Source organism: Vicugna pacos, chromosome 18 (assembly GCF_048564905.1).
Source record: "Vicugna pacos chromosome 18, VicPac4, whole genome shotgun sequence".
Classification (NCBI taxonomy): domain Eukaryota; kingdom Metazoa; phylum Chordata; class Mammalia; order Artiodactyla; family Camelidae; genus Vicugna; species Vicugna pacos.
In genome coordinates this window covers 19,634,848-19,657,215 of record NC_133004.1, presented here as the reverse complement: position 1 = coordinate 19,657,215, position 22,368 = coordinate 19,634,848, and the positions used below count along the sequence as shown (strand labels likewise).

The 22,368-nt window shown below is 59.9% G+C and overlaps 1 protein-coding gene across 2 annotated transcripts in view; it reads right to left on the bottom strand.

Moving 5' to 3' along the window:
• The window catches only part of CACNA1H (calcium voltage-gated channel subunit alpha1 H), a 63,974-nt gene that overhangs the window by 16,743 nt on the left and 24,863 nt on the right, over window positions 1-22,368 (bottom strand). Inside the window, exons 3-10 of one of the 2 annotated variants that reach the window (XM_072942347.1) lie at window positions 8,884-8,996; window positions 8,650-8,783; window positions 8,111-8,208; window positions 5,807-5,966; window positions 5,186-5,504; window positions 4,965-5,057; window positions 3,045-3,804; window positions 1,547-1,989 (exon numbers count right to left, since the gene is read on the bottom strand). In XM_072942347.1, coding sequence (XP_072798448.1) covers window positions 1,547-1,989; window positions 3,045-3,804; window positions 4,965-5,057; window positions 5,186-5,504; window positions 5,807-5,966; window positions 8,111-8,208; window positions 8,650-8,783; window positions 8,884-8,996 — 2,120 coding nt within the window. The remainder of the gene's footprint in view (window positions 1-1,546; window positions 1,990-3,044; window positions 3,805-4,964; window positions 5,058-5,185; window positions 5,505-5,806; window positions 5,967-8,110; window positions 8,209-8,649; window positions 8,784-8,883; window positions 8,997-22,368) is intronic. The other variant, XM_072942348.1, reaches the window with a different exon arrangement.

The window sequence follows — 22,368 nt, the reverse complement described above, 5'->3', positions numbered from 1 at the left end:
GAGGAAAGCAGGACCGCAGGGTACTCCCTCCAGCTGGGCCCAGGCCTGCCTGTATCTCCTGACTGTCCCTGACTTCCCCCCGCCCTGCCCGATCTCCCCACCACCATGTCTGAGAACCAGGGTTCTGGAGACTTCCAAGACTTCCCAAGCGCAGGCCACGGGAACAGGGCCAGGAGCATCTGCACCAAGGATCCAGGGTGGGTGTGGGGGTGCACAGGGTGTGGACAACATGGCTGCTGACTCTGAACAGCTGCCCTGACCCCTAGTGGCCTTGCACACCCCTCCTTGTTGGCAGAAGGCCTAGAGGCCTCTTACTGGGGATGTGCTGGCCTGTGTGTGTGTGCACCTGCACATGTGTATACATGTGCACACCTGCACCAGCATAAATGCTTGCATGTATGTGCACATGTGTGCCAGTCTGTGGCCTGCTTGGGTGCACATGTGAGTTTCCGCCCGCACCCGTGCACGTAGCTGTATGTGCTATGTGTGTGCACAGCCACCTATGTGTGCATGTGCACATGAATCCACATCTGCACAGATAAACTTTATGTGCATACATGTGTGCACCTGTGTTTGTGCTCCTGTACGCACATGTATGCAATCAGGTATATGTGTGCACATTCAAGGGTGTGTACGTGTGTACGTTCAAGGGTGTGTATGCGTGTGTGTGTGCGCACACACACGCATACACGCGCAGAGGCTTTTCCTTGCCAAGGAGTCCTTCATGGCCTGTTGCTGTCTCTGCCTTGGATCTCACCCTCACAAAGAGAACCTCTCTGCCGGGGCCTGCTGGTGGCTAACACTGCTTGGGTTTGTCCCTAAATTGCTCCAGGATGAAAGAACACAGCTGAAGTGACTTGAAAAGCCCAGAGGGCGGAAGACGAGGAAGTCAATTTAGTCGATAAAAGTGAACTGGCCTCTCTCCCCAGAGAGGGCTCCCTCTCCCTGCCTGACCCGGCCGCTGCTCATCTCTGCCAAGGCTCCAGTGCTGGGCTGAGGCTGGAGTGGACCAGTGTGCAGGGTAGGGTCTAGGCATCAGGCAACTGGGGGGCCAGGCATCAACCCCACAATTCCTCCTCTGAAGACCGTTCTACACCACTGGCCTCTTGTAGCCACCTGAGGGCACCCCAGGGGGAATAGCCGGTAGGTCTGGCTCATGTAAGGGGGGGGCCTCTCCCTGCAAGAGCTGGGCTGTGGAGATCCCATCCTGAGAAGAGCACTGAATGGCCCAATGAGCACTTAGGCCCCCTGCTGCTCCTGGGTCTGTGATTTCAACCCTCTACCCAAGATGGGAGGACCCCCGGCTGGGAGCCATGGTTTCTCTGGTCACCACTCATCAGAGGGTGGGCCAAGGATAAGTATTAGTGTTTGCTGAGTGACCAATAAAAATTCCCACAACAGCCAACATCCAACTCCCAGGCCATCCCTGTTCCCCTATCCCCACAAACCCCTCTGTGGGGCCCCGTAAGAAGCTGCATTCCCAAGAAGACACGAGAGATGTGCTCCCGGGGGGTCACTCCAAGGGCCATCCATGCAGCCCACCCACCTGCTCGTGGTACTCGACGCCCATGCTCAGCGTATTGGTGAGGATGGCCACCATGATGCCACGGTTGAAGTACTTGCTGTCCACGATCCTGCGCAGCTTGCCACTGAAGGAGGTCCAGACACGGCCCAACCCACCCAGCTCACCCGCTGCTGCCCGCCGCTGCACCCGCCGCCGTGCCCCACCTGGGCCTGGCGCGTCCACCGCTGGGGATGGCTGCATGGGGTCACGGCGGTCCCCGTGCCGCACATCCTGTGTGAACTCGTAGACCCCATTGCTGTCTGAGTCTCCGCTGTCTGAGTCACTGAATTCCAGCTCCGGGTCCTCCAGGGCGCTGGTGCAGTATGGGCAGTTGCTCAGCTCACAGGTCAGTGTGCCCGCCTGGGGGCTGGGCAGGGGACAGGGCACGCTCAGGCCCGACAGGCGGCTGGGGGCCTGGCCCAGTCCTGCGGGGAGAAGGACACGGGGAGGCTCAGGCTGCTCAGCTGTTACACCAGGCGCCTGGGGTCCACACACATGTGGAGACTGACGTGGGGTGTCCACCTGCACACCTGGGCACACGCACAGCCTGCACAGGGGCTCTCTGTTCACACTCCGGGGCAGGGACACAAATAGGCAGAGAAGCTTATCCACCTGGGGCCACGCCATTCACAGAAGAATAACACAAGCCACTTTCTAGCAGCCATGTTAAACAGGTGAAGGAAACGTGAACATTCCAGCACAGGATGCACTTGAGCCATCATCACTCAGTTACCACCTCCCAGTGCCAAGTCTCTGGGGCCTGGGTGACTCTGCACAGTGGCGGCTTGGACTTGCCACAGTCAGGGGCCCTGTGAGGCCAAGCTGCCTCAGCACACACACACTGTGACACACTTGCTTGCACACCTCAGGCACAGCACGTAGGATGTACACAGCGGTCCAGGCACACATACCCCTACACACCTGCACACATCACCTGGGAGGGCCTCGGTCTGTGTGGGGCCCAGACATCTGGGGGTTGCGCTGTCCTGCCTGACCCAGCTGGGAGGACCGAGTGTACTGGAGGGCACCCTAGCCCCACTCTCCTCGACCCTTGGGGGATCTGTGACCTTGGCTTTTCCTCCCTACCACCCCAGCCTGTCTCCCCACCTATAAAGGGGGCCAGCCACACCCCCAGAGAAGCAACCAGGCTGTGGACATGGGCAGAGGGCCCCTCTCGGTGGGGGCACTGGGACACAGTCCTGGGGGGTTGGGTGGCTTTCCTTTGCCAGCCTCAGAATTCCCATTTCTACATGGCAAATGCTCCTGCCCCACTGAGCTGTCAGCTCTTAAGGACTATGGGCTGGACAGAAACAGTTGCCTTCAGAAGTACCCAGAAGTATCCAGACCCTCCCCCTCTCTTCTTCCCTTCATCCAGGGCTCGAGAGGGGAAAGCTGGGCTCAGGATGGTACCCACACAAGCGAGGATGTCCCCGGAGCCCCGCCCCCACTCCCATTGCTCTCCACAGGGCGGGGTCCTTACCATGCTCCCCAACCAGGTGCTGGAGCTTCTCGCAGGGATCAGGGCTGCTTAGGCTCAGGGGGCTGTGCCCCCCAGCTCCCAGCGGCCCGCTGGACTGCTTCCCCTTGCTGCCGCCTGCAGCTGAAGGCAGGATGGTGGGGTAGTTCATGGCGCCCATCCCAGTGGCCAGCTTGAGGCTGGCAGCAGTGGTGGCCGCGGCGTGTGCCACCCTGGCCCTCTCCTGTGGCCCTTCCACATGACAGTCTGCATGGTACACGCTGTGCACTGACTCAGCGTCAGGGGGCCCACGCCCAGGTGAGGGCGGCACTCCAGCCCGCACCAGCCTGGTGTCCCCGGCACCCTCCTCGGGGCCCGGCCGGCGCGGGCTGCCATGGCTGAAGTGGTAGTGGTGGTGGTGGTGGTGGTGGTGATGGTAGACCAGGTGGTGGATGGAGGCGGTGCGCCCACCCGCCCGCCGCGCCCGGCGCCCAGGACCCTGGCCATGCAGTGCACTGCTGGGGTCGACCTTCTTGCACCAGCGACTCTGCCAGCGGGCGTAGAGGCGCAGGCCTCGGCGCTTCACCTTGCGGTAGATGTGGCCCACGTACCGGAGAAGCTCCTCGTAGCAGCTGCCTGGCTCTGAGAAGCTGGCGAGTGTGCTGTCGTTGGACAGGTAGCGGGCCCGCTGCTCCCGCATCAGCTGGTTCTCTCGTTGCTTCGTCTCTGAGAACTGTGTGGCGATCACCACCAGGCACAGGTTGATCATGAAGAAGGAACCCACCTGCGGCAGGCGGGTGGCAGTGAGCCTCCAGGCAACCCGCCCACAGCTCACTCACCCGGCGTGTGCCCCAAAGAGCTGAAGAAGGGGGACACGGAGACCCACCGCCTTGGGTATCAGCGTTGGGTGGGGCAGGAGGCCAGGCCAGCAGCTGTGATTTCCACACAAGAGAGCTGAAGTCCCTGATGGGGGACATACTGAGATCTACCGTGCACTGCTCAGTCTCAGGGCCAGGGACACAGCCAAGTGTGGCTGGTGGGGGCAACCTGTGAGGGGGGTGTCCCTGCTGATTTGAGGCTGGGCCCCAACACTGGGGATGGGTGGTGTGAGGTGGTGTCTCTTGCCTATTTGTGGACAGCTGCAGGACACAAGGGGAGACCCTCCTTGCAACATCTGGGTGGTTTGTCCCCTTCTTCAGATCCGTCACCAACCAGACCTTCCCACCCAGGTCAAGCCTTCTCCAATCCCCACGGCTTCACTGTCCTCAGTGACACTCTCCTCTGCTTGTGCTTATGGTCTGAGATAAGGAGGGGCAGCTGCCTGGTTCAATTCACTGCTGGTCCTTGTATACCCTGCCCCAGACACTGCAGGGCCACTGAGAGAACCAAGTGAGGGCCACACCTGGAGGCCACATGCACTGTGGATGTCTGTGCCTGAGAGAAACACTTATACTGTAGAGGAATGTGCCTGGGCACCTGTGTACACTGGAGGGGTAGGACACCAAGAGGTGGTCCTGACTCTCCTGCAGCCTCCTAATAGGACCTGGCCATAGCAGGGGCCGAGGGGCCATGTGAGGCCTCTCTCCCCTCCCCCTCAACAGGCTTCTGTCCTCCCAGGCCTGCCCATTTCCTCCCTTTGGGGCTGGACAGAAGCTCTGTGCTCCACCAAGGGCCCCCATCCCACTTGCCCTGGACTAGACAACCCTGGGCCTCTGCTGTCCCTGCCCATCCCTGTACCTCAGCCAGGCGCAGGAAACCAGGAGGGCCAACAGAGAACAGGACGGAGCAGCACCGGGGGCACGAGCAGATCACACTGGACCCCAGGGGCAGAAGGATATCCACTAACAGGAGCTTGGGGATCTGAGACAGCCTGTCACAAGGTGTAGCGCCTCCACCCTCTCACACCCTTTACCGAGCACATCCCACCCAGCTGCCCGCACTTACGATGATGAGCAGGATGAAGTAGATGAAGTTGTAAAAGGAGTGAGCATCCATGACGTAGTACATGATGTCCACCCAGCCCTCCAGCGTGATCACCTGGGGGGGCAGGCGGCTGGACACACGGACAGCCCTGGGAGGGCAGCGGGGCAAGAAAGCCCTGCCTGGCACCAGCCCCCAGGCCCCGCAGGCTGGGCGCCCGGCGTTAGGGGGGACCCGGAGCCCACCTGGAAGATGGCGATCCAGGCGTAGCCGATGTTGTCAAAGCTGATGGCCCCATTGTGTGGGTTGGAGTCACCAGAGCGGCACACGTTGTAGTACTGGTTCCAATTGATGCAGGTGTGATGGCCGGCGCCACCTGTGCCCTCGGCCTGCGGCTGCCCATAGGCCTCCCAGCCCAGCGTGCACTCCACGCGCAGCTCACGGCGACTGGGGATGTGCGAGCACTTCTGCATGCCGTTGTCCCGGCGGGAGGAGCAGATGAAAGGGTTCTCCTCGCCCTCCTCCGGCTGGTAGTATGGCCGCAGGAAGCTGAGGTTACTGTTTCTGGGGGCACCAAGATGGAGAGACAGAGAGACACATAGAGATGGAAATGGAGATATAGAGACAAACAGAGAAACACAGAGAAGCAGACACAGAAACAGACGTAAAAACAAAAGGTAAAAAAGATCCAAGCTCAGTAGTGCTAGCGAAGCTCCAGGAAGAGCATGCCCCTGGAGCCCAGCCTGGAGGAGCCTGGAGAGGAGGAACCTGTTGGGGTGGGGCTGGAGGGGAGGAGATTGCTGGGGGCAGGAGGCCAGAGAGATGTGTTAGGGGAGTGGCCTGCTGGGTGGGCGGGGCCTGTGCACCTGGCGAAGGTGCTGTCCAGAAAGCAGCGGTTGCGCAGCAGGCCAGCCCAAAGCTGGACTCCCACGATGCCGAAGATGAAGAAGACAAAGAAGCAGAGCAGGAGAACGTTCCCGAGCATGGGGAGTGTGTCCAGCAGCAGCGTGACCAGGATCCGCATGCCTGCAGGTGGCAGAGCAGCTGGTCAGCATGGCAGAACACTCCTGGGGAATCCCTGAAACCCCCAGTTCCCCCTGGGAACCCTAAGCCACACCCCTCCCCACCCCCTGCCGTTCACAGAGGGGTATCGGTGCCTCTGCAGGAGATCTGCACCTGGCCCCTCCATGTCCAACAGGCCCCAAGAGACAGACACCTGTGGGTCAGACCCCACAGAGGGGAGCAAGGCCTCAGCCTGGAGAGTGTCAGGGAGGGCAGTCCCTGCTCCTCGCAGATGCTGTCCAGGACCACACTGCATACAGGCAGGCCCCTAGGGTGATTGGCCCAGATGCCTCGGGGCCCCAGGCTCCATCATGGGAGCAGCAGCCTCAGGGACCACCAGCAGCTAAGGCTTCAGCTGCCTCTCACACTCAGGAGCCTGGGGGGTCTCGCAACAGGTACAGGGTTCAGGGACCTGCATTTCATTCCATTCTCTGTGAGAATCATGTGGAGCAGAGCCCTGCACTGGAGGGAGGTGGGAGCTGTGTGCACCCCTAGGGCAGGAGACACTTTTGAAGCTCTCATTCTTGGGTGCAATGGGTTGTATGGATGCAAATTAATCCACCGAGTGGACCAGCTGAGCCTCACTTCCCCCTTGCTTGGTCATGGGCCTGCCCCCTCCCCGACCTCGGCAAGATAAGACTCCTTTCTGGAAACAAACAAGGGCCAGGCTAAGGGTGCAGACAGAGCCCTAAACTGCAGGGCAGGTGCCAAGGCTTCATGGAGACCACCTGGGGCTGGCGGATGGCAGAATGGGCCCCTGGGGTCTCAGAGGAGAATCACAGCTGGGAGGGGCACTGAAGTTTCAGAAATACCAGGAGGAAGATTGATCAGGGACAAAAGTCAGTGAGCACTGCCCTGGCCAGACAGCAACAGGCTTAGAAGCCACAGATGGCCCAAGGTTCAGAGTGGACCCCAGGCAGTCAGAGTGAGATACAGCCATGAATATGACCATCTGAGGCTCATCATGAGGTACATGTGGTCCTATCTGGGGGGAAGTACCCTGTATGGGACAGGAGCATGTCCCCAGGGGAGACTGTGGGCAGCAATTCTGGCCACTGGAGGCATTTGGCCTGAAAAGGAAGATCTGTGCTGTGACAGAGGTGGTACTGCCACATGATGCTCTGAAAGGGGGCCCAGGTGAGCAGACCGAGTGCACGGTGGTGCCAGGCACAGAGCTGAGAACCACGTGTGACACCTCACCTCACAGCCATCCTTAAAGGGTACCACTAGTGTCCTGCTATCACAGTTGGGGAAACTGAGGCTCAGAGAGGTACAGTAATTTGCCCAGGGTCACACATCTGAACCCTGAGGGTAGAGCCAGGTAGTGGGTGGAAGGCAGGCCCAGGGGTCCCAACGCAGCCCCAGAAGGAGGGAGTGTCCCACCCTAGGAGTATGTAACTTTTCAGGAGGGCTGCAGGACCAACCCTGACCACCTGGGTCTGGCTTCAGGGGCCACTAGGACTCAGGCCAGGCCGTCAGAAAGGCAGTGCATACCTACACGGTACATGCAGACCCGCACATACGTGTGTATATATACATGCCTCACAGTTGTGTGGGCACTTCCCCCACCCCCACCCCTCCAGGAAAATTAACAGCTGAATTCAGTTATAGCATTGAACACCATGAAGACACAGGAAATCCCAAACACCCTCTGTGTGGACAGATGATCAGGGTCAGGATGGGCTACTTTCCAACAAGCAGCCACATGACTTCCTGGAAGCTTCTCCATGCTTCCCTGTAGTACTAGATAGACACTTCGGCCGCGCTCGGACTTGAGAATCACTGTGATGGGCCAGACAAGAAAGCCACGAGAGTCTGCACAGCTCCCAGGAATGACTCCAAATGCTGTGCAGATGAGAAGACTAAGGTTCAGAGTGGCCCCTGTCACTCAGCAGCCCCATGGGGAGCCAGGACCCCACACAGCCTGACTTTCCATCATACCCTAACATTGTCCAGGGTTGCTCCATCCTCCCCCCAGAAAGCAGCAGCAAATCCTCAGGTGCCCGTGGTGAGTGGCAGGAGGCCAGCCTCTCCTGCCCCAACACCGTATGATGCCATACAGGCAGTGTGGCCTCCTGGTCCTGTGCCCAGGGTGAGGGATTACTTACTGGGCACACGGTTGATGGCGCGGAGGGGCCGCAGCACGCGCACCGTCCGGATGGCTGAGAGGCTCACGTTGTGTCCGTCCAGAGAGTACTCCATCATGCTGGGGTAGGAGCAGAGGAAAGGGGGACTCAGGCTATGGGCATGTGCTCTGGGGTCAGAGCCAGGTCAGCAGGCACATGGTTCTCTCCAAAACACTCTGCCAGCTGAGGCCAGGAGGCCCGGGGCAGATGAGCACGTGCCAGAGGCCTGACCCCCATACTGTGTACTCAGCCATGCTGGGCCCTGAGGCAGAGGGAACACAATCTTGGGACATCACTGGGGGCTCCTCACCACTCATAGGCCACCCCATGCACTCAGAGTCTATCCCGCCGCCCCTGGTGCTGGCACAGGGAGCCCTGGGACAAGTGTCCGCCCCTAGCACCCCACCCCCAGCCATCTCTCAGATCCAGCTCTGCCTGAAGGCACCTCCCCAGCCCTCTTCCTGGGGGACCAAGGGGTCACTCCCAGGTCTAGGGCTTGTCCACAGCAGGGCAGGCCATACCCCGCCATGACAATGAAGAAGTCCAGCCTGTTCCATGTATCACCCAGGTAGCACTTCTGTCCAAATAGCCCCAGGGCGATCATCTTGATGACCATCTCCACCGCGAAGAAGGCGAAGATGAAGTCGTCAAAGGCCTGCAGGAGGCGGGCCTGAGAGGCAGGTCTGCACCCCTCCACTCCCCAGCCCTCATCACCCATGATCAGCCCTGCCCTGCCAGCCCCACCGGACACCCACCTCCAGGATGCTGCAGCGCTCCGAGCGGCACTCAACATCCTCACAGGGCCGGAACATGCCGAGGGTCACGCAGTTGAGCATGATGACCAGCATACTGACGTGTTCGAACCACGTGGGGCCAGAGTTAAGGGTCCACACGCAGGCGGAGGAGCCCTGGGACCTGCCCCCAGTACCTGGCAAAGCTGCCCCAGGGCCAGTTCCTTGACATCCCCATGCCTGCCCCGTCAGCTGGGCAGTGAGGGACAGACCCGACACCAGTCTCTGGACTCTGCTGCCAACCTCTCGTGTACAGCAGGACCCTGGATGGAGGTCGGCCACTGCACCCCAACTCCAGTGTACCAAACTACAGTCAGACTCTTGAATGAGCAGCCTCAGGGATGCTGCCCAACCTGGACCCCAATTACCACAGATGTCCACCAACTGTGAAGGCACCATGAGGGTGGCCCCAGAGCCCCCCTCCCTGCAGCCCTGCATGAACCCTCCTGTGACCTCTGACCATGGTGACAGGCAATAAGGGATGTGAACTTTAGCTCAATTCAGTGTCTGGGCCTGGAGGACCAGCAGCCCTACTCTGGGCCTGGATGAAGGGGGACAGGACACGGACAGAGGACTGGTGAGTGAGGACCACCCACCATCACCGCCCCAACCCAAGTCAGTCCTGGGAGTGGAAGCCACTTGCCCGTGAAGAGCCCTGTCCAAGAGACGTCCTGTTGGTAGGAGGACCAGAGGTCCAGCCAGAACCTCAGGGCACGAGGCCAGCAGCGAATGCTGCGTGAACCCAGCATGGGTGTCCCAGCCACACTCGGATGTCGCTGGCTCTCAGGGTGAAAGGCCACCCTTCACCTCAGTGAGCACTCCCAGTCATTCTGGGAGTGGCCACCAGGTGGCACCATGGTTCCACAGAGGCCACGGTGCGGCTGCAGCTTTTGCCCCCTCTGTGGCTGTCTCCATGAAGGGGTGCACCCCTGTGCCTGCCCCCAGTGGCTCATCAAGAAATTGGGGGCCCCTATGGTGTCCCAGCCATGTTAGGTATAAAGAAGGGGCCCAGAACCCAGACCAGGCAGGGGGCCCAGAGCTGCCCAAATGGGAGCTAGGCTGTGTGTGGGGGTTCCCTGTTTGGAAGACTGGGCCTTCACCCAAACCCGTGGGTAGAGGCAGGTACCCCTCAAGCCTGAGGGGCATTCCTTGTACCCCACATCAAGAACCTCCCTCATCAGGACCCACATCAATCCCTGAGGCAGATTTTCTGCAGGCTGCCTGCCTGCCCTGGGCTGGGCTGGGCTGGGCTGGGCTGGGCTCAGCTGGAGACAGCAAGGGTGGGAGGGCAGGAGGCCCCCAAAGTCGTGCCCCAAGTCCACGTTTGAGCCGATGTGGGGTGGGCAGGGGAACTTTCTTAAAGTGAGAGAACTCGGCACTCAGGAAACACCTTCCGTCACAGACAGCCATGGGAAATCTGGTGCTGCAACCCCGCAACCCCTACCCAGCCTGGCACCGAGGGGGCTGAGGCAGAGTGACAGGGATGGGGTGCTCACCCTCACAGACTCCTGGTGGGAATTTCAGCTGCAGCACGTCCTGGCTTTGTGACCTGGGGCCTTGGTGCCCCAGTGCCCCCTTCCCTGCACCCTGCTGGGGAGGAGGTGTTTCATGGATTTATGAGATGACGAAAGCACCAGGGCCCCACCCGGCATAAGGCTGTGCCCCATACAGTGGAGATCGGTCCCCAGGACCCTGAGTGCCAGGTCTGTGTTCAGCTGTATGTGGGCACTGGGCTGGGGGGTCCATGCAGCCCCGCCTGCAAAGGGCTTTGATCCCAAGGGCACCTGACACAGCAGAGGCTGTGCCAAAACCAGGGTCAGGGAGGGACAAGGCTGGGGGAGATTTGGGGCCTCTGTGTTTATACAGGTGGATGGGCTCAGGGAAGAGGGCAGGAGGAAGGCCATGCTGTGTGTATCCCTCCTTCACGGGGCCCTGGCAGCCCGCCCCGCCCAGACCCCCTCCCTCTTCCCCCCTGTAGGGGCAGGGCCAACAGTTGCCGCCCTGCAGCCCCTGGCCCACAGCATGCTGTGCAGTGTGGCACTGGGCCACCGATGTAATTACACATTCCCGCCGAGAGCGCCGTAATTACACTTAATGGGTTCAGCAGTAACAAGTGTCTTTGCTATGATTTGGCAGCAAAAAACAGAAATCAGCGACCTGCTAAGATAGCGAGGAGGGCCTGACTCCCTTGGGCCTGAGATGGGTGGGCCAGGCACATGCGCTCCCCAGGAGCTGGTGGGGTGACTCAGCACAGAGTCAGGGCCTCTTGGGTGCACTAAAGGGTCCCCATGGGTGGGGTTTGGGAAGGAAAAAGCTGCAGCTGAAAGCTGCACCAAACACCCACAGTGCACCTACTGTGTGCCGACCTGTGAGACAGGTGCAGTCCAGGCCCCTCTGCACAGACTGGGGGCTCGGGTAACTTGACTGAGGGGATCAGCGGTCCTGGGCTGTGTCACAGGACACTGAGGCCACACAGAGAAGCCAGAAGCCAGTCCTCAGGCATCAAAGCTCTCCTGGCCCCCTGATGGCCGGCTGCAGCCCCTGGGAACTGCTCACAGTCCCTTTGTCTCCACTGCTGTAAACAGCACCCCCAGAGGAGGGGCTGCGTGGGCATCACTGTGTGTCTCCCGAGGATGGGTTTAAACGCAAAGGCTGTGGATGACCTGCCTGAAGCTAACAAGTACCCCTAGTCCCGCTGGCAAGGGTGTCACCACAAGCAGGGAGCAGGCAGCTCTGGGCCTTGGAAGGTGATGGTCAGATGCTCCCCAGATCTGGCTGGACCCTGAGTCTTGCAGATGTACGGCCCCTGACCCCTGCAGGGAGGCAGGACAAAGCAGCCTGGGCCCTTGGTTTGCCCATCCAGGCAATGGGAGTGTGGGAACTGTCTACCAGAGTCCTGGGACCCTCCTTCCTTGTCCCACTTCTCTGAGCTCTTCCTGACCCCAAGTGCTTCCACCAGGCCAGCCCCTATCTCCTACACAGCAAACACGCTGCTCCCACAGTAGCAGGGTTTCCACCCCTCCTACCCCCCCAGCCTTTCCCGTCCTCCACCAGCATCATGCCCCCCCCATCTAGGACTGACATCCCCAGCCTGTTGACGGATTCCTCCCAGGTCTGTACCCATGTTCACTCTGAGATTACCCCAGACCCTGGAGCTGGTGTGGGGCAGAGCTAAGGACCCTGGCTTTCAACCATGCAGTGGGCATGTCCCAAGCCCTGGGCAGGTCTGGGTCAGGACCCGTGAGAGGCTACTTGATAAGGGGCTAGGGAGGCAAACTCCCCAGCAAGAGCCACAGACCAGGTCCCCAACTTGCAAAGACAGCTCAGCTTGAGGTAGGACATCTTCCCAAACCACTGATTAGCAAATACTAGCCACCAACCTCAGCTTCCTCCTGACCCCACCAGTTCCATGGCTCTACCTGCCTCCCCTGACCTCGAGGCACACCCTAGGGGTTCAGAACAACCGGCCACAGCCACAACCTATGGTGGGAGCACAGGCTCACCCAAGAGGTGGGGACACTGCCCATGCAGCTAGGGTGACTAACCCAGTTAGCACAGCCCAGAAAGTTCTCCACCCATCCTCTTGCGTGTCCTCCCTTTTGGGTTATTATCCTCATGACACACCCTGCCCCCTCCCCCCACCACCCCAAACACCCTAGGAGGAACCAGGTCCTGAAGTCCAGCACGCCTCAACTGTGCAAAGGTGCACACACAAGAAAAGCACTCGGAGCCAAGCTGGCCTGGAGAGAGGCTGCCAACGCATGGGTTCCCACTGGCCCTGCCCTGAGAGGACCTGCAGGGAGGGAAAGGGCTCCATCATCCCCACATGTCACAGCCATCCCCTGGTCATGTCTTGGTAGGCATGTGAGGACAGGCAGTGCCAGCCGGACTTTCATCACAGAGCCCAGTGACTTCCGGAGGCTTAATTATACAGATGGATTTTCTGGGTTTTAATTAAAAATCCTTTAGGTTTTGAACCAAAGTCTACAAATTAGAGTCAATTTCCACCGTGGATCTAAAGAAGCAAGGCTGCTGTGTGGCCAAGAAGAGGCAGCCACACTGATGTGGTGGGGTGCCGCGGTGCTGCCTGAGGCCTAGCCACAGAGGGGCAGAGGGCCTGGGTCCACAGCTTCCTGAGATGGTCTCTCCCATGGGACCCTGTAGCCAGGAAGGCTCTGCCCAGATCTGGAGGCCGAAAGAAGGGCAGAGAGCCCCCTGATCCACATTCCTTGACCACTCTGGGGGCCCCAGGGACCTCCCCCAGCCTAACAGGTCCCTGGTGTCCAGCCTGGGCAAGGTGGGGCCTGGAGTGATTCTCCACAGGGTGGCCTGTCTCACACCCAGGCCAGGGGCTTGTAATGAGAAATGGGGCCCCAGAGAAGCTTGGAGAGGGTCCCAGAGCTGGAGATCCCCATCAGCAGTAGGGGTAGAGGTCCCCTCAAGTGCCATATTCCTCTGTGGGTCCCACATTCCAACTCAAAGCCCCCCCAGCATTCAGCCGACCTGGCCAGATGTCAGCCTCCACGGGGGGCTCTGCAGGTGCTGGACCACCTTCCCTCCCCCAGCCTGTACAGAGCAGAGACCAGTCCTGTCATGAAAGCTCTTGGTGCTGGCTCCACAGCCTCTCAGACCAAGACTCCAACGCACCCCAAAAGAGCCCAATGCCAGGCCCTGAGGGCCAGAGGCCACGGGATGTGGTCGCTGTCCGTGGTGCTGAAACAGCCCCATCCTGGTGTGCTCAGGGCTGGGGAGGGGCACTCACTGGGCAGCCTGGGGGTCCTACTCACCCAGGACCTAGGCTTTGTTGGAAACCATTCCAGGGTTTCTAATCCCACATCCTTCCTCATTCCCAGACTCTCAGCTGGTTAAGAAAAGCATGCCAAGGGCTGCTTGGAAGATGATGCTGGCCTGAGAACACGCTGTCCCTGGGCGTAGGCACAGGGAGGCCCCTTGTCCCGTGGGAACAGCCTCTCACCAAAGACAGTGGCTTCTAGGGTCCTGGAACGGGGTGGAGGTACTTGGGAACTAAATCCTCAGTATCACACAGCTGCCTGCACCCTGCCCCAACCTGCTGGCTCAGAGGCCCTGGGGCCCACAGATGAGCCATCTCTCATCCCATGAGTCAAGAGACAAGAACTTGACCCTCAGTTCTACTGCCATCCACCCCTCACCCTTTCTGAGTCTGTTTCTCTGCCAGTACGACGGGGGTGACAACAGCTACTTTTAAGGTGCTGAAATTCAACCAGACTCCCTTCCATAAAGTGTCCAGCAGGCTCCAAATCCCCCATCTCACCCCTCATCCTGACAAATGTCATCTCACCCACTGGCCCTGGACACACGGAGGGAGGGGATGTCATGTTGTCTCCATGCTGAGGATGCTGGGGATGCTGGGGGGAATCTGTGGGACAAGGTCAGGATGGGAGAGATGCTTTCACCAGGGGACAGACACGGAGCTGGGCTTCCCTCACCATGAGACATGGCTCCCAGTTCCAGAGCCAAAAAACAACAGAGAACACAGTGGCTCAAGGGCTGCAGGGAGAGGTGTGGCTGCAGTCAGGACCCTGTGGTCGCAGTGGCCCTGTGCAGGGTTGTGTGGGGATAAACCCCTGATCCCACAGGCAGTGCTCCCCAAGCGGCCTTCAGGAGATCTCAGGAACAGATACGCAAAGCTCTCAGGAGAATGAGAAGGCCCCAGCTGGTCGGTCCCCCTCAGCCCTTGCTACCACTGACGGCCCAGCGCAATCTGCTCAGCCAGCTTCGCTCCCTTAGGCCGAATCCGAAACAACAGGTGTAGCGCCCCTGCGCTGGGACCACCACAGCAGCCTCCTCCATCTCCCTGCTGTCCGTTCTGTACCCACAGCAGACCTCCAAACCCTGTCCTCCTCCCCACTGTCAGGGCCTCCTAGCCTGAAACACACAGACAAAAGAGGTGGCCCTAGGTGATTTCAATCCCTTGTAGACAGGCAAGGACAAGCTGGACCCCCACGGGAGGCCCTTAGGGGCTGCCTTGCAGGGGTACAGAGCCGGGGATGGCTGGGTCTCCAACCCCAACTCGACATGCAGCATCGGGCCCTCCTGTGTGGTGTGGACGAGCCACCCTGACAGGCAGGAAGGAGTGAGTATGAGCTTGAAGAGGGGATGCTGGGTTGGTCCAGGGGCTACACACGCACTGTGCTGAACTTGCCCCCAGACACACAGCCTAAGGGCTGCTGAGACCCTGGCCCTCCCCTCTCCCGGGGTGGGGGGGGGCGAGTGGGAGAATCCCTCCCTGCCCTAGGGTCGCCCCTTCCCTACTGCTCTGTGCTGGGGGTGGGGGTGGGAGCAGCCTGTGCACCTCCAGCCTGCACGCCCACGCTGCCTCGCCCCCAGGCTTCATCTCCAGGAGCACTCAACCTTGCTCCTCCAATTTGCTGGAGGAGAAAAGCGCATGTTTATTCATGGGGGAGGGAGCCCGGCTCATCCTTTGGAAGAACAACCCGAACCACTGAACAGGGGGCACAGGCTGTGTCCCATGCACTGAGGACACAGCTGAGGCAGAACCACAGCCCCAGGGCCCCGATACCACGCAGACTGAGCTCGCCGCAGCAGGGCTCAGTGGGTGGCACAGGAGACTCTCGGAACTAGCTCCCTCTCAGGGCAGCCTACCCTCCAGAACCCACCCCTCTGTCCACACAGCCACTAGGTCCAGGACCCATTGAGGCCACGGGCCCAGCGACCCTTAAGTCTACAGCCCAGGTGCAGGGAGGCCCTACATGCCAGGCAGCAGCATCTGCGAACATGAGACCAACACGTCGAATGTCTCAATCAGTGGGTTCTGTGAGGCCGCGGAGCTGTGCAGCTGCTGTGAAGGTCTGTATTAGCACAACCATGTCCTGGGTCGTGGAGTGGAAATAGCCCAAGGTGGAGAATGGGGGACCCCAGTTACAAAGCAAGCCACAAGCACAGCAGTGTACTTCTCTACATGTGCATCAATGCACGGCCAAGGTCTAGAAGAACTCGCCCCCCGGGAGAACGTGGCCCACTGCAGGGTGGTGGGGAGATAAGGCCCAGGTAGGGGGCAGAAGGGATGTGGGAAGAGTCTTCTGCACAGTGTAGCCGTGCATTGTTGGTACCATTATGAAAGTGAGGTGTCAGGAAGCCCAGGCCCTGTGGTCCATGTGGGCTGTGGGCACAAGTGAGACCTGGGGAAGGGTCTCCACCTCTTGGGCTCCCCACCCACCTGGAGGGGACAAACTTAGCCCCTTGCTCACCAGGGAAGTTGGAGTCCACGGGCCTCTTGCTCTGCCCCACATTGGTGACTCCCATCTCCTACAGTTGTCACGGTAACAGACTCACAAGTCTCCTCCCTCGCCAGCATCTGAACAAGGAGCTGCGTTTTTACTGGAAACATGCCACTAATGAGAAGGGTTCCCCTGACCAGCCTCATGCTGGCAGGGACCCCAAAGAAAGGCCAGTGGTACACACCCCAAACCCAGGGCTGTGGACCCACAACAGCACCCACTTTTGTTCCTACACACCCGTTCATGGGCCCCACCCGGGCTCCCCTGAGCAACCTGAAAGGAGCAGGCAGGACAGTGATGGCAGAGCTGGCCGGCAGGGCCTCTGTGGACCTCCAGCTCCACATGGAACTCCGAAGGCTCCTGGCAGGACCCACACACACTGTCTGAGTGCAGCTCCCACTCGGGATACCAGGGAGGGTGGGAGATGAAGAGTCACCACAGTTTGGAAGCTCCTCAGATGTTGGAAGCTCCTCAGATGATTAAACCTTAAGTCCCATATGGCCCAGGCACACACCCAGAACCAGTCCTCAATGCACACGCACATGTGCATTCCCAACAGCATGGTTTGCTACAGCCAAAAGGTGGGACCAACCCCAAGCGGCAAATGGACAAACAGAATGTAGTCCATCTATGTGCCGGAGTACTACTCAGTCACAAAAAGGAGTGATGTACTGACACCTAGTACAACACAGATGGATGGACCTTAAAAACGTGGTGAGAGGCCACAAAGAGAGGGCCACATTTTGTATGATCCCATTTATATGAAACACCCAGAACTGGCAAGTCTAGATGTAGGGAATCAGTGGGTACTGGGGGCTGGGACAGGGGCATTGAGGGTCCCTTTTGGTTGATGGAAATACTCTGGAATTAGAAATGGTGGTCGGCCACATGGTGAATGTACTAAATGCCGCTGAACTGTTCCTTTTAAAATGGCTAATGTCACGGTTATGAATTTCACAATGGTCACATTCTGCAGAGTTGGGCTTTTCTTCTCAATAACGCTATCTGGCTGGAACCCTAAGCCTGCTGGGAGAATAACTCAAAGCACCGTTAGGACAGACTCAGAGACCCAGCACCTGGGCGGAGTGGTGGACCTCCTGAGGGGCACAAGGGCCCCCAGCATTCCAGAATCTTCTGGTGGCATTCTGCCGAGCCTTGGGTGATGCTGTTTGAAGTGTGCCTCCAGAAGGTGGGCCCCAGGCTCGTGGGAATCCCCCAGGCTGCCTCACAGGCAGGGTCCCTACCAGGGCCCTGAGCCCAGAGAGCAGACTATTGCCTGAGGGTCCAGCCCAAGTCCCTGGAGGTTTGGGGCATCACTTACAGGAGAGGGATGGAGACCCACAGAGTTGGAGACCTGCTGAGGCCTGGGAGTGTGGGCCTGGAGCCCTGAACCCTGCCAGGACTTGAGGGTGCACTGGGGAGTCAGGCCTGGCACCAGGGGTGTCTGTGCTGACAGCCTGGGTGGATACCAAGTGGTGTTGCCTCAGCAGCACGTGGGCAGCTCCTGCGCTGCCTCTGAAGGCAGCAGAGGGCCACCCATGTCCAAGGGTGCCACTCTCTACATGCGGCCAGAGGGTCCAGGAAGAGGGAAACCCCTGCGACCTGAACACTTCAGCTCCAGCCTGGTTTGCAGCACCAGCAGACCCCAGGGCAGATGTGCCTTCCCTGGAGACTGGAGGTGGTTCTTCCACAAGCACTTTAGGCTAATTAACTTAACTAGTGAGGTAATTCATTAAGTCTCCTCCTGCGGTGATGGGGCCCAGCCAGGGGTGGGAGGTTCGCCTGCAGATCTGGGGGCCTCAGGCCGTGGAACAGAACAGGCAGCTGGGTCACCTGACACACAGGTGGACACATGTGCAGGTGCTTATGCATGCTGGTCCCCCCCAGGGGGACAGTGACAGTGCTGGGGCTCAGGCACCCTGATCTCTACTCTAGAGGGCTCTTCTAAGCCAGCCCCTCACATGGATTGCAGACTGGGGAAATAGGCGGAGGTGAAGCCAGTACGGCCAAGACCAGAAGGTTGAAACAGGGGATATGGGGGGGGGTGAGGGAGCCCCACCGCAGCTGTGCTGGGTCCACCAGGAGCCCCCCAAGCAGACACAGACATCCCTGTGGCTACATCCCTCAGTTGCAACCTGGCATCTGAGCCAGGCCAGCTGCTTCCTTTCCCTGGGGGGTGCCCAGGCCACTGCCTGTAGGGACATGGGAGCAGGGCCCCTGCCCCTGAGGGTATGCTGATCTCCCTAATGTGGAGGGATCCTGACCTCAGGACAGGGGGAAGCAGGCACCCACCCCTCAAGGACTCAGGACAAAGCCAGTCACCTGGGATCCCAGCACACTGTGCCATCCAGGACCTGCCATCACGCTAGGGAACCCCTGCCTCCTGGGCAAGGTGACAGAAACCTCATCCAACAGGGTATGGGAGCGGATGCTGCTCTCGGAGCTCTCGGAGCAGCGCCTGAGCACGGCCATCCTGAAGCCGGGAGAGAGTGAGGTGGGCCGCTAGAGAGGCCTCTGAGGGTGGGATCACAATTGAAGGAAGTTTCTCTCTTTCAGCTGAGGCCATTGACATGACAACAAGCTGCTGACAGGTGAGGAGGACTTGGGCAAGTTTAGGGCTGAGGAGGGGGCTTTCCCAGCCTGGGGATCCCCGGAGGCTCAGCCCCCAGCCTCCCCAACCCACCCCATGGGAAGCCACCACAGGGTTTCAACTTGGGGGGGTGGATCCAGACGGCCCTGTTAGTATTCGAGAAGGAAGTTGGGAGGGAAACACAAGAGATTAGTGAGAAGTAGGCTGTGTGGCTGGTGGCAGCTGCAGGCAGGTTATTTTGAAGTTAGAAACGAAAAGTCCTGTTGGCCCCTTCCCTGCCCTTCCCCGACAGTGGCTCTGCACACGGAAGGGTCCTGGACTACCAAGGGATCCAAGTTGCCCATTTATCTGCACTTGTGGGGACAGACGGCCGGTAGTCCCTGCAGGCCACTCATGCCCCTTGGAACCACGTCTGCTCACCTGTCCCACAACTCCCTGGACACAGCTCACCCAGCATCACAGTAGTGGGATCTGTCCTGGCCACTGTGGCGCACGGCAGCACCCCCACTCCCCTCCTGCTCTGTCACAGGGGCCTGGCGGCCTGCCATGTTCACGTGGGGCAGGGCTCGGGGTCAGGAGCAGACCACGAGGCCTGCAGCAGGCAGGGGCCCCGCCTGCAGCCGCTCCCGGCGCTCGTGCCTGGGCTGCGCCTCGCGGGCCTCTCCCTGACTGGCCCTCTGCTCTGCACCCCAACTGCCCTAGAGCTTTCACTCTGGCTGGACCCCTGCCTCAGGAAGCCGGTCCCCACCCCCCACCCGTCCCCCCATCATGGCCTAGACCCGCGTGACTCACTCGTTCTGCTCAGTGGGGTGGGGAGCAAGGAGAGCCGGCCAAACATGGAGCTGTTTGTTCTCAACCTTGGCTCGAGGTCACATGGGGGAGCTCAAGGGGCTGGACTGTTCCTGGCAGAGCATCTCCCCTAGGAAGCCGAGGGGCTGGGAGCCCACTTCCCACCAAGGCCTGCCACCCACCCCAGTGATGGGAGCTCATCACCCCTCAAGTGGCCAGCTGCGGCTGCCAGAACATTCTTTCTCCAGGACCCAAATGTGTGTTCTGAGGACATCTCCCTGTGCCAGTGGCACAGAAGACTTTGGAACTGCGCCTAGAGGCTCCTCTGGAAGCCAGCTCTGACCCTGGCCTACACGGGACCCCTTCCCCAGACCCCTGGACACTGAGGACTTGGGCCTGCAAGACAGAGAACCACTGTCAGACCCCTGTGCGGCCATGATGCGTGTCTCCTGCCCCAGCAGAGCCCAGTGCCGGGAGACTGGGTGTAATTGCCACGTTGTTCTGAGGAGCTCAGGGCATGGGTACCCACCTCCCTCCCTATTAAATTTCTGAGCTCACTTGGGCAGAGCAGTTCTCACCTTGGCGGTCTGCGCCCATCTGCCATGGGAGGGAGAGGGATGGGGTGGTGGGCAGCCCCTCAACTCCAGCCTGGTAGAGCCGGGGGGTGGGCACAGCACACAGCAGCAGGCCTTGGCAAGAGCGAGCCTGTGCCCCTGGCACCACAACACCTGTGACTGGGCGTATGTTCACTGCCTACTCCCATGTGTGCATCTGGGCAGGACCGTCTATGCACATACACGTCTAGCACACATGTACAACAATCATGCACGCACACCATGACATACGTATATATGTGCTCACACACATACACTAAACACACAATCCTGTGCACACACACCATCATGTGTATATACGCTCACACACACCATCACAACCACACAAACGTGCACATCTTCAAGGTGGTGGCATTGAGACAAGGGGCCAGCGGTCTAGTTTCTCCAGGAGGAATTTCTCCACCCCCAGGACTAAATGAAATGCTCGCTCAGAAACCACAGAACCTGAGCACATGCCTAGCTCCCTAAAATTTAAAATATGCCCAATTTTACTAGCTAATTAGGAAGAGCGCTAATGTCTGCTCAGCTCTTAATAAAGAGCTTGATTTTGGATTATTTTCAAGGGATGAATGAGTGGAAAAGTGTCCCGTCTCCACCTCCGAACACCACCTGCAGGAAGCTGGCCTGTGCAGGCTACAGAGGCTTGTGGAAATCCCCGCCAGCCACTTGGTGGCAGCACGTGCAAGTGCCCTGTGGGCCCACAGACCTCCCCCCAGCAATGCTCCTGCCTGAAAGTGGAGCCACCCCCAACCTGTTTCTCCCCTTTATTACCAGCTTTCCTGAAGGAGCGCCATGTCACGGCTCTGGCACAGTTCCTGCTGGGAGCAGCTGAGGGCTGGGGAAATGCCCCCTCAGACTGGCTCTGTCCTGGGACCAAAGGTGGGAGGGGCTGATCTCGCCAGGTGAAGCCTCTTTCCAGCCACACTTCTGCCTGTCTTGGTCCTCCCCTCCCCCGTGGGGGCTCTGCACAGCCCCAGACCCTGGAAGGCAAAGGCGTGGGCAGGGGGCACAGAGCCAGGAGGGGCCCCTGGGGAAGATGACTGCCTGGCTGTGGGGACAGGCTTGTGGGGCCTGCTCTGGGTAGGAATTCTCCGAGCCAGAAATAACTGCCTCAGCACCACTGCACAGCTGCCTGCGGCCTGAATTAGCGACCCCAGGGGACTGCTGGCTCCTTCCATGGGAACCCGGCCTGGAGCGCCCCGCCCCCACCCCAGCCAGCAAGCTGTCCCCAGAGAGGGGACCCGGGGCCTGCAGAAAGCTGGCGGAAGGAGGCTCCTTCCCACAGGAGAATCAGGGTGAGAGGACCCCTCATGGCCCCCCAGCAGGGCCTCCACCGCCTGGGAACGGCCGTAGGACGTGATCTCCTCGTCTCAGCCACCCCTGCCCTGCTCTCAAGTGCTGGACCCCCTGCGGCCAAGTCTCTCATGTCTTTGCACACTGAGATGGTGACGCGGTGGTCTCACCCTTTGTGTTAAGACCTGGCTCATACCCCGGACACGTGGTGGGAACACACTCCACATGCGGACGTAGATCTCTGCACACGCGGGGACCTGGTCACCCTGACAGCAGGCACATCGTCTGGTAACTCCGGAGCAGATGCGTCCCCGTGCCCTCAAACACTGGCGGCTCCCTGCAAATGCGGCTTCCCCACGAGTGTTGCCTGGCAACCAGACATTTATTAAGAAGGAAGGCTGGGCCTCGCAACAGCACTGCCTACCCACCAGAGGCCTGCCTGCTCTCCCATAGCACATGGCGCACCCCCAGGCTCCCCGCCCCAAGGGCTGGGTCAGCCAGGGCCTTCTTTTTGGGTGGAGGGAAAGATGCACAGCCCCTCGGGGCTGAGGTCAGGGACCCCAGAATCCAGTCCCCACCCACAGATGGGACCAGGCACCCTCCCACAGGCCCCCAGGCACCTTCCCAAACTTTGTAGTGGTCAAGATTCCCTAAGCACTGGATAAAAATAGAGCCCCTTCCCCAGGGTGGGGATGGCGGCTGGGGGCCTCGGCGTGTTTTTCCACCCCAGGCAGGTTTGGAGAGCAGCATGCCGAGGCTGAGTGCCAGCCTTGGGGGTCAAGCGCCCTCTACAGCCCGGTGTCCACTCCCCAGGCTCCAAGTCGCAGCAGCAATCCTGCTGAATGGGCCTGTCCTCCTGCAGGCTGGGAGCCACTTATCAGGG